The sequence below is a fragment of the Manis pentadactyla genome, chromosome 9 (assembly GCF_030020395.1).
Source record: "Manis pentadactyla isolate mManPen7 chromosome 9, mManPen7.hap1, whole genome shotgun sequence".
NCBI lineage: Eukaryota > Metazoa > Chordata > Mammalia > Pholidota > Manidae > Manis > Manis pentadactyla.
The window spans coordinates 19084933-19096459 of record NC_080027.1 but is presented as its reverse complement, the minus strand read 5'-3'; the positions used below and the strand labels follow the sequence as shown (position 1 = coordinate 19096459).

Genomic DNA, 11527 nt, shown 5'->3' with positions numbered 1-11527 from the left:
CCGTTGGACAACTGGAGGGGTTTCCCATGACAACACCTGAGAACCTACGTAACGTGGCCCACCCCACATGTGTAAGTTCAGACTTAGAGCCACCGTGAGGAAGACTGGAAGCTCTATCTTCCTCGTTCCTTATTTTTCTCCTGTTATGCCTCCTCCCCAGAGACGTTCCTTCCAACCTCAAAATCTGGTGTATACTCTTCCTCACTGCACAAAAGCTTCACATACTCCATACCTCTCCTGCATCCCCATCAGACTGCCCCTACCCCCACACACACCACTCACCCTCCCCAACACTCCAGGCTCAGGTTTCCATTCCCCTGGCCGCAGGGAGGCTAGTCAATCCTGATTCCATTATCTAAAGCCCTGGAAGACCCTTGACTCATAGGTGATTAAGGATGGAGCCAGAAGCTGCCCCCGCCAGCCCCCCACTTCGTGTGGCTAATGGAGTGGAACTGAGAAGAGACTTCCTAATCAAATCAGCTCTCATTTCTAGACTCTCAGGTGGCCCATCCCGGCAGGAGAGTTAGAAAACCAATGCTTGTCTGGCCGGGAACAGAAGACGACATACCTGGAGACCAGCCCTCTGTCTAGCCAGCAGGGCCCTCCCTTTCAGAAGTGTGGTAACCACCAAGAGTGGGAGCAAGACAACAGGGTTAGAGAGAAGGCATAAGGACATGGTTTCCAAAGTCAGTTCCCTTTATTAAATGTTGATTTCACAGACCAGAAATACAAAATAAAAGTACAAATAGGCCCCAGTTAGGAGCTACAGGCCTGACCTCACATGACCCTGCTGCAGCAACTGGAAGGAGCAGCAGCTACATGCCAAAGTCAGGAAAATAGGATGAGGATGTGTATCCTGCATTGCCCTGCCTCCCATCCTCTCTCTCCCCAAATTATAAAGAGCCAGGGTAAGATGCCTGCCCTGCTGCCCCAGTGAAGTGCATACCACCAGGAGAACTTGCTCAGATGGCACAGAATCCAAGGGTTACATTTCATATGAGAAACTGGTACTAAAGCATGGGGAGGAGACGGTGGGGGGGTGACAAGGCAAGCCCAAGGAGAGAGAATTTTCCTCCTCTCTACTCATCGGATCCTGATGCTGAGTCTTCTGAGCTGGGGGGAGTACTGGCCAGTTCCTCCTCTTCAGAGTCCTGAAAATCAAAGGTCTCTTAAGGGGAAAGATGTAGAGTCCTGGTCTCCCAGCCACTTCGGTGGTGAATGGCCCCGAACACTAAACCCCTCTCCCGCATCTCCAGCATTAGCCTCAGAACCTCAGAATTCCACCCATTCACTCCATCTCATCACTCTCAGAGACCAATCAGAAGCCCAGGCCCCAAAACATACCCAACCCCCACACAGACTCTGATGCCCCACACCCCCCAAACTCCCGCCACACCTCACTCCGCCTTCGCTTCTTTTTGCTCTTGTTCTCTCCTGAAGAGCTCTCGTCACTGGACACGAACTCCTTGCTCTTGAAGCTCTCACTGAGCTGCCTTGAGGGTGACTTGGATGACGAGCCCCTAGAGGGCGCTGATTTCTTTTCCACCTTTACCTTTACTTTCTTCTTCTTCTTTGACTTGTCCCTATAGTATCAACAGGGAAAGGGGCTGGGCCTTCAGATTCCATCCATCTTCAAAGCCAAAACTCTCCTAGCTTTACAGGGCCTCTCCCAATACAGCCACAGAGTCCATCTCACTCGACATGGAAACGGCCAGCCACGTTGGCCCAACGTGCCCCACAGGAGAGCACCGTAAGTGAACGAGCAGAAGAATCAGGGACTGGCCTAAAGCAGCCTGAGAGGCAAAACTTGACATATCTTGCTCTACTTTTAAAAATCCATGTGAATTGTGCTACACAATGAATTTTTATTAATTCCCCTATGCCTTCAAATAAACTGACCCTCAAGAAAGGGCCCTGTTTATCCAGTGCCTCCAGGAATTCTCTAGCACATCACCCATGTTTGGGCAACTGCCTGACCAGTTTGCAGAAGCACTACCCTGCTGCAGTCAGAAACATACCTATTATCTTTAACATCCTAATTCTCAACCCAGACCTGCAAAAGTATCTGCTAAAAAAGCAGTTACTGGGCCATTCTGCAATTGACACTCACCTCTTAGAAGACTCACCCCGGCCCCCTTCATATTCTTTCATGGCTTTTTCATACTCCCTCCTGGCATCTTCAGCTTTGCGATCCCACTCCTGTCTCATACACACACACACAAAAAAAAAAAAAAAAAAAACAAGAGTGGATAAGACCTCTTCCCTGATGTAGGCAAAATTTATACAGAGAAGCTCCACCAATGGCCCACTTCCCTCTATCAGCTGCAAGAGTCACACCTCTCATCTTTGCACCTACTCACCTCTTTCTTCTCTTTGGACATTCCCTTCCAGATCTCGCCTGCCTTCTTGGAAAGATCCGTGATACTGATGCCAGGATGGTCTGCCTTGATCTTCTCTCGGCTGGCATTGAGCCACAGCATGTAGGCAGACATGGGCCTCTTGGGGGCATTGGGGTCTTTACCCTTCTTCACCTTCAAGAACCCAAATGCCTTCAGCCATCTATTTCCCACAGACCCCGCATTCTCCCAAAGAAATTATCTGGATCACCTACTTGGGAGAAAAACTGGAGAAAGGACTAAACAGCATCAAGCTAGACTGAGAGCTCCATGAGGGCAGGACCCATGTCTTCCCTCCGCTCCCATGCCTAGCTTACCGGGGGCCCTTTTCCTTGGGCTCCTGGGACAGAAGAAGCCTGTCTCCTACATCAGACATCCCAAAAGCTAATTATCTCAAGGACCTGAGAGAAACCATTTCCAAGAAGATACTCCTCAAGGCCACAATCACTGGCTACGAAAAGCAGCCCCAGGAAGACCAATGGACAGGTCCTACTGGTGGTGGCCCCAAGGTAAAGGGAATAGCTTCCCTGACACCCTCCCATTTAGAGGAGAGTCTGCACCTCCATAGGCTTCTTGCGGCTCTTGCGATCCTTAGCCATCTTGGCCTTTTTAAGCTGTTTCCGTTTCTTCTCCTCCCGGTCACTGTCACCCTCATTACTGGAGGAGCTGGCAGAGGCGTTGCTGTCAAACCTGCCAAGGAGAGGGGGGTTTAGACTCAGAGTGGGAGGACAGCACCCCAGCACCTCGGGGAAGGAGGGAAACGAGTCCAAAGCTACCGGCCCAGAAGGGAAGAGGAGGACCCCCACAGGACCTCCACCACCAGTCCCCAACCCTGCCTCCTCCCCTTTGCTGACGTGGCTTCAACCATGCACTCTCCAGACGCAGCCATGACTATGGGGTATTTGCTGAATCAATCAATAAAAAATGAAAGAAACCAGTGGGCTTCGGCTGCTCTTTGGTCATGGCGTTGGCCAGGTCCTACTCTATCCCCATGCACGAGGGACAGAAGCACTGCTGTACCCCAGAGTATGCTCCAAGTCTACTTTACCACTTCCTCTGAGTTAGTCACCTTGATCTACTCTAGTCTCTGATGAAGAGATAACACATTACTATAAAGAGTAAGGAAAACCAACTTCTGTCCAACCCAGAACATATGCATACAACTACAGTCCTGTCTGATACACGTGGAACTCCTCAGTCGATGGAACACCTGCTACCTACACAGCGCTGAACGGTTTTCAAGGCATTTCACAAGCCTCTGCTCACTGATCTTCCTAAGTATGGGGTAAGCAGAATTAGACGACTCCTGTTTTTTTTTTCTGCCTAACATTACATTACCAATTCTCCTGGATTAAGAGAGCTCCAATTTCCAGCAAGGAACCACCCTGCTCCTGCAAGGAGGGGCTCATTCCAACCACAGGCTCCAAAGGTGGGCACAGAGCCTCATTCTGGCCCAGCAGGGCACATCTACCTCAGACTGAGGAAGAGGCAGTAATCATGCTATTTACTGTGGCTCTGAAAGAGGAACTTCCGGGTGTTAAACCAGTAGGATTAAGCCGTCCCTGAGCTTCTGAGGGTCATTTGACACCACACAGGGCAAACCTACCTAAGAAAAAGAAAATCGGAAGAAACCGAAACAGATACCCCACAACTTTTGAGCACCTGGATCAAGGTGCCTGAAGCCAATCATATCCCTAGACTCTCCAGTCAACACCAACTTACAAAATTTCTTTTTATGTTAAAGTTAGAGTCACACTTCTGACACAGGCAACCAGCACAACAGGACTCCCACGTCTCAGAAGTGAGGACACTGAGATTCAACATTGACCCAAGGACTCCCAGCCAGTAGGTGAGCACTGCTCTCAGTCCCATTCTCTCCCCACCACACTTTCCTGGCTTCACAATGTGGCTTACACTTACAAGAAGCCCTTGACAACTTTCAAAGCATTTCCATGCATCATCTCATTGCAGGTCACTTTTCCACCCTGGGTCGGTAGTGAATGCTGGGACATGAGAAATGTCCAGAAACCTTCTGGTCCCTTAAGCTTATAGGCCACCACCTGACCCCTAAGAGGTGAAACCAAAACTCACTCCTCTGCCAGGTCTTCCTCCTCTTCACCTGGGTTGAATGACTCATCTGAAAAAGAACACAGGCTACATCAGCTGTGCCCCCACTGGAAATCCCTCCCTCTTACCCAGACACCCAGCTTGTCCCCAGGGTAAGCCCAGCCCTGGCCTCAGTGAAGAGCCTGGCACCCCTGTGCCCAGCACTGCCAAGGCTGGCCCACCGGTTTCTTCTCCTGAGTCATCACTGCTGTCGTTGGCATTCTCTTCCCGGATCTTGCCCTCCTCCTTCATCCGCTCCAAGTAGGCATCATGCTGATCTTCATCAGAGTCAGCATAGTCGTCGTAGCTTGGGTTCATGCCCTGGCCAGGGAAGAGATGAGAGTGAGCGCCAACTCAGCCTGGCGCCAGAACCACTACACACTCAAAAGCACTCCCCATGCCTGTAAGACCAGAGCAGCAGCTCCCAGAAGACCCTGGGGCTGGATTGTCCACACACAGCCAGCGTGCAGGGCCTGTGCCCAAGGACTTCCTGCCAGCTGGGTTAGTCCAAGCCCCTCCCTCTCCCAGCCCCACTGGGGGCTCCTGCAGGGCTGCACAGACTGATCTACGGTCATGCTGAGGAAACCTGCACCAGGAGGGGGAAGGGCCACACGCACCTCTTTTTTCTATAAGGGTAAGAAGAAAAGAGAAAGTAAAAAAAAGAAGCCAGACAAACCCATGCCCCCTCCCTCTATAGAGAGAACAGAAGTGGCTCAGCCTTCCCCGCCCAGAGATACCTCTTTCAATCCTCGGTTTTTGATGTTGAGTTTTTTTGCATTGACGAAATCAAATAGCTTCCCATATTCCTCCCTGTGAGGGGAGATGCACCATGTTACCACACTGATAGGGCCATAGGGCCAACACAGGGGTGAATGCATGCTGCTCTGACACCATCAGCCAGGACAGCCTGAGGGGCCTGGAGTCCTTGACCACATTATCCAACCCATCAGCTCTGAGAGCCCTGGAGGACAGCAGTAAGGCAGGCAAAGGAACATACAGGGTCTCAAGAGTTCTGGGAAAGAAAAGGCAGGAAAGGGTGTGCACTTGCCAAATATACACAGAGCAGGGAGAGGACATCAGAGGAAGGACATCTTTTTACTGGTCTGAATTTCAGACTTCACAGAATTGTTATGGGGATTAAGTGTGAAGATGTTCGTAAAATGTTTGGTCTGCAGTGAGCACTCAATAAACATTAGCTGCTGTGTTCTCAGGCCAAAGCTCATTCCAAGAAAGAGAAAGAGAGAGCATTTCCATCACAGAGGAATGGAAGAGAGTAAGAACTAGTACTGAACACATACATTTTTCGTAATAGGAAAACAATTTTTCAAATGCAGAAAAAGCAACAGAGAAGCTTCCAAAGGCTGAGTGCTCCAAGAAGGACCAAATCCCAGGAAACCAAAGAAAAATTCTGCTCAGAGCCTGAAGTCACAGGGGAGTGTCACAGGCTGGAAAGGGCACTGGGCCATGCTAGCCTTCCTGGATGAGGCTGGGTCAGGACCAGCATGCCCAGGAAGTGACTGGCAGAGGCTCTCACCGCTCAATGCTACTGAAGGTGTACTGAGTGCCCTGCTTGGTCTCAATTTCAAAGTCAAAGGAACGAGTGGTGGTGGTGCCACGGGCAAAGTTGACGAAGGAGATCTCATCGAAGCGGATGTGCACAGGTGGCTTGTGGACGTATATGAAACCCCGCTCCAGCGGGTACAGGAGTCCCGAGCTCGCCTTGTAGGAGCAGGTGATGCACTGGGCCCCTGAATGCCTGGTGGAGGACGCAGGGAGCCTCATCAGTGCCTACCATGGAAGCAGGTGGCAGAGCCAAAGGGCACACATCTTTGGCAATGACACCTGTGCTTAAATGAGTAAAGCTCACTAAGCTGCTCTGATGGAGGCAACCAATACCCATCACAATCCATCCAACCAGGCCTCTAAGAGGCTACATTCCCATCCCAGGAGGGGTTTACTGAGGAGAAATGGTATAGCCCATCCCTGGGCAGGCCAGGACCCCAGGCCAGCACTCACCCTTGGAAGTTACCCGGGACTGTGATCTTACGGTTGACCAGCGCTTTCATGACCCGGCTGACCATCTCATAGAGGGAGCCCGACATGTTCTTGGTAAGCCGCCCCTCAAAGCGTTTCTCCACCTCTTCCCTACCAACAGAGGCAAATGAGGCCATGCACACAGTTGCCTTCTCATGGCACACTGTCTGCTGCCAGGACAGCATCAGGACGCGAGCCCAGGGAGACACTCACTCATTCATGTTGAGAGTCAAGGAGATGTCCTCATCCTTGGAGAAGAGAAGGATCAGAAAGTGGTAACGGGTTTGGCCCTGCTTGATGGGGGGATCCAGGCTGATCTAGTAACAAAGCGCCAACAAGGTTTAGCAGCAGTTGATGCTTCACAAGAACTTGCTGATTAACTGAACACCAGTGAGATCCATCTACAAGGGACTCGGGCAAAACCAGAATAATCCACCCACAGTAGTGTAGTGTCTGCTTACCACGAAGAACATCTGGCGCTGGTCCTTGTGGGGCAGCAAAAAGAGACGCAGCACCGTGGTGTAGGGGATCTTGTAGTCAAAGGTCTTGCCATGCAGGTGCAGAAAGGTGGGGTAGATCCGAATGTCGTAACGGCCTCTAGGAGTCAGACACTGCAACTCCCGGAAGATGCAGATGGCGTCTCCAGTGGCCTGGATCACATCTGCCTTAGACAGCACATTCTGGGCAAAGGCCTGAAGAAGCACACACTGGTCATCAGGCAGCAGGAGTCCTGCTCCCAGGCCAGCTGGGGCCTGCACAGCACCACCTGCTCCTAAGGCAATGTGGGGAGGTCTCACCTCAACAGGGTCCACACCATCTTCCTGGGTGGGAGGCACGTAGAAGCGCACCTCCATGAGAGACACCTCTGCATCATCATTCTGGTGGAATTCCAGGGTCACCTCATTCTTGCCTGTGGTGCACTGGGACACATTGCTGAGGGGTATCTCAAAGACCGGCTGGTCACCAATGTCAAAGGAAAGTAGCTGCCCTGTGGGAAAAGAGCTTATCAAGCCATAAACTCCTTGCCTCATGTCTGCATAAGCAACATTCCCACCAGACTGTAGGTTCCCTGAGAACAGAGCACTGAGCTCTTTTGTTCACACTGTACCCCCCAAAACCAGGCATGATGTCTGACACATGTTGGTCGTTAATAAATACATGCTGAGTTACAAACGGATAGGGAATCAAAGAGACAGCAGTAGGAAGGCAGCAAAAGGAGGTAAACGCTGAAACCTTTCATCCCTGGCCTCCCCAGGACTCACCACCAAACTTCACCGTTCCCCAGTTCCAGCCCTTCACACATAGGTCCTTCTCCATTAGCTCAAGGCGATAGTGAGTTTTAAAGAAATCAGAGAGTTTCTCAAACTCCTGTGGGTGGAGGGGAGACAGCAATCCCAGTGAACCCTGGTGGTCTTCACACAAACTTGAACTTGCTGGGATGATCTATTTCTGAGAAACTGCCCCAATATACATTTTATCAGAAATTCACGCTGACTTAGAACCTCAGCTATAAAATTGTTTAAAAGGCTGTTGGAAGTTGTTTCTGGGCACCGGATCTCAGGCTGGGAAAGGACGAAAGTAAGGAACTGACATTCCTGGTTATGGGCTCACAGTGCTATCTGACTTTGTACATGTATTGCTTTAATGGAAGTGGAAACTAAAATGCAGTAAAGTCTTCAAATCAAGCAGTAGAAATGGAGGAACAAAACCTAAACTAAAACATCAAGCTAAGACTCTGAACCTGGATAAAGGCAATGAGCACCCACCAAAAACTCCAAATAGCAGAAAATCTTCTGGAGTCAAGGCATAAGACACCCAAAGGTGAACAATGCTTAACGGCCTCAATGCCCTGCTCTAAGGAGCCAAAGCTGGCAATTACAGTTATCAGAAGAAGACTACCAACTCTCTAGAAAACAAAAAGTAAACAAGACAACACAGTACAAAGGGGATTTACAGCAAAAGGACATCTCACCGACTCTCGGAAGCCATCATACTTATAGACATGACCATTCTTTGTGAGTAGTTTAAGTCCATGGCCCAGAGCAACACGGCGCCAAATGCCTTCTGTCAATTCTGCAGCCTGGATATTGTCCACTTTGCCCGTCTTGCTATTCTTGAAGATGATACCCTGGCGGCTCAACCTCAGCCGACCATCATTCTATTGGAAAAACAGGCCGAAATGCACGGGGATGGCACATGTTGAGTGACTCACAGTCCCCACCCAATGCCCATACTGAATGTGCAACAGGTGAAGTAATAAAGGCCAGAAAGAAGAAACAAGTGGCCAGGAAGTCTGGATGCTAGTCCTGACCCTGGTATCCAGAAACCTTGCCAGGTCCTCAATTTCAGATTTGGTCCGAGCAGCAGGTACAGTCCCTTCCAACTCTGAGACCCTATCACTCATATCAACAGTCCCCGGTTCTTGATGGCTCAACTTAACGATTTTTTGACTTTAGGATGGTGCAAAAGCAATAAGCATTCAGAAGAAACCATACTTCGAGTTTTGAATTTTGAACTGGGAGCCACAGCTCCATCAGTCATATAGTCAGGAAAGTAAACAACCAATACACTTGCAAACATTCTACATCTGTATGACCATTCTGTTTTTCACTTTCAATCAAGCATTCAGTACATTGCATGAGATATTCAACGCTTAGTAGGCTTTGTGTTAGATGATCTTGCCAGATTACGGGCTAATGTTAAGTATTCTGAGCACAATGAAGGTAGGCTAGACTACGCTATGATGTTCTGTAGGTTAGGTGTATTAAATGCACTTCCCACTTATGATGGGTTTTCGGGAGGTAACACCATCATAAGTCACTCGATGTCTGTACTATTCCATCACTACTGCCTTTCGCTGGGGAAACACCAGGTACACCTTATACTCTGAGTTCTTTTCCAAAGTAGCAGTATTATCAAGGCAAGCTCCTGTTCGTGGACAAAAATCCACTCTCCTCTCTCTCCACCTGTATTAAAAGCCCAAGCCCTTCTTACCATGGAGCCTTTCACTTCCTGGTAGACATCGTTGAACTCCAGTGTTTCTGCCATGCTGACCTTCCCCTGTTGGCCTCAACTGGGAGCTGGCCCCAACTCCTGGGTGGGTGTGCAGATACTCAGCAAGTTGGGAATCTGAATTCAAGAGAAAGATAGATAAGCATGAAAAGATAACACCTCACTAGGCCCACGGATGGAGCAGGTGGCAACCCTGGCTGAGCCTGGGTGTCTCAGGATCTCCACTGACTGGAAACCTAAAAGCGGACTCTGCAGAGCTCGAGGGACCAGGCCCAGCCCGAGCTAGAGAACCGGGCCTGGAGAAGTGCTTACACCCCAGGAGACACCCGCTCCGGGCGCCCCACCGGGCGCCGTGGCAACGAGCGGCGGAACCCCAGGGCCTCTCCGTAGCTCGCACCTCGCCCGTGCCCCAACCCAGCTCAAGGGTGAGGGTCTCCCTCCCAGCGCTCCCACCGCGATGCGGCCCCAGGCCCACAGCTCCCGCTCCCCGTAAAATGGATTCACTCTCTGCCCGTGGATTTGAACGCTGGACGGTCGACCTCGAGCATCCCGCGGGGAAGCAGGGTCCAAGCCCTTCTGGGCACGGGGTGGGCGACCACCCACCTCCTCAGGCTGCAGCCTCGCAACGGCCCTGGTGAGGGCGGTGGGCGCACTAGGGGACGCGAAAGGGGGCGGGGACACGGGGGATGCGGAGAAGCCGGGGAGGCTTTTCCCGCGTGCGCGGCCCCGCGTCCCGCTACCGGAAGTCGTGCACGGACCATCGAGAGGATAAGCTAGCTAGAGAGACGCGAGCCCTGCCCGCCGACGAGGCGGTGGCCTAGAGCGTCGGACCCGTGGATGACCTGAGGAAAGCCGGGCTGCGGTTGAAGTCCACCCGCCGGAAATCCGCCTGGAAAATGGAAGTGTGTAGGACTCTTTTAATAATTACAGTCACTTCTTCGGTGGAGGCCTAGGTTCTGAAGAGAAATCGTAACGTTTTGTCTCCTCAGACTTTCCACAGATGCGTGTGTGTGTTGGAATGATGTGTCCCTTTCTGCTGCACAATAGTGGTTTCTTTAGAGTAGAAAGGAGTCAGTGGGACAAGAAGAAAAAAGTTGTGGAGAGAAATGATCCCTCTCACTGACTGCAAAGAAAATGCTGGTGTCAGTGTCATAGTGACTGTACTCTCCCCTGTCACATGGGACTGGGACCTTTTTGAAGTGAGTTCACTGTCCGCACCCAAAAACACATCCACAACCGCAATGTGTGGGTTGCCTGGAAGAGGCTGGCAAATGGCAGCATCAGTTTCAAGGGCTGGTGTCAGGTTCACCTTGGAGCCAGAACTGATTTGAAACCTCATCAGCCTGGAATTCCAGGAGTCATGCACCCCCAGGTAGTCCTAGGGTTCATCTTGCAAAATCGGAGGCCAGACCAGGAAAGATGTTTGAATTTGTCTACTCCCTCCTCCTTTTTACAATTGGGAAAATTGAGACCCAAAGAAGATTCGTCCAGGGTGTCAACGGGTTGGCAGCAAAGCCAGAGACTAGAACCCAAATCTCTTACCCCCAGTCCTGTTCTCTTCAGTCATAATCACAGTGACTTTACATTCAGAAAGATTGATAATATGTGTCCTGTATGAAGACATTAGGACAGAATATTTAAACTCAGCATTTCTCTGACAATCTGACAAAATAGTTACACAAGCTTTCTAACTCAATCCTGGGACAAGAGACAATAGGAATGTACTCTTGCTCCCTGAATTTAGGGCTTTAACCTCTGGGTAATGGCTAGTGAAGCACCATCTAGCAGCATAAATTCAACCGGATTCAATAAAGATGTAATGAGCTCCAACACAGTTCTAGGATGTGAGGAAGCTACTGAAAAAGATGGTAACAGCCCCAGCCTTCCAGGAGCATGTAATCTAATAAGTGATTCAGATAAGTAAACTGGCAATTGGAAAAAAAAAAAAAAAGTGAAAATTCTGTGCGTACAGGTAGAGC

General features: G+C 50.4%; 1 protein-coding gene across 2 annotated transcripts; it reads right to left on the bottom strand.

Annotated features, from left to right (window-relative positions):
• Positions 1–675: 675 nt before the first annotated feature.
• On the bottom strand, positions 676–10311 carry SSRP1 (structure specific recognition protein 1). Of its 2 annotated transcripts, none has more exons than XM_036880458.2 (17): positions 10152–10311; positions 9531–9665; positions 8509–8694; positions 7799–7904; positions 7334–7524; positions 6998–7228; positions 6750–6853; positions 6519–6647; positions 6037–6258; positions 5240–5312; positions 4685–4823; positions 4488–4533; positions 2957–3086; positions 2361–2531; positions 2111–2199; positions 1397–1583; positions 676–1151 (listed from the first exon to the last, which is right to left on the bottom strand). In XM_036880458.2, the coding sequence occupies exons 2-17, from the start codon at positions 9582–9584 to the stop codon at positions 1080–1082; spliced, it is 2130 nt and encodes a 709-aa protein (XP_036736353.1). In that variant the 5' UTR covers positions 9585–9665; positions 10152–10311; the 3' UTR covers positions 676–1079. The 2 variants fall into 2 exon arrangements, with proteins under 2 accessions (XP_036736353.1, XP_057363049.1); XM_057507066.1 differs by having other exon boundaries at positions 10053–10301.
• Between the last annotated feature and the right edge of the window lie 1216 nt (positions 10312–11527).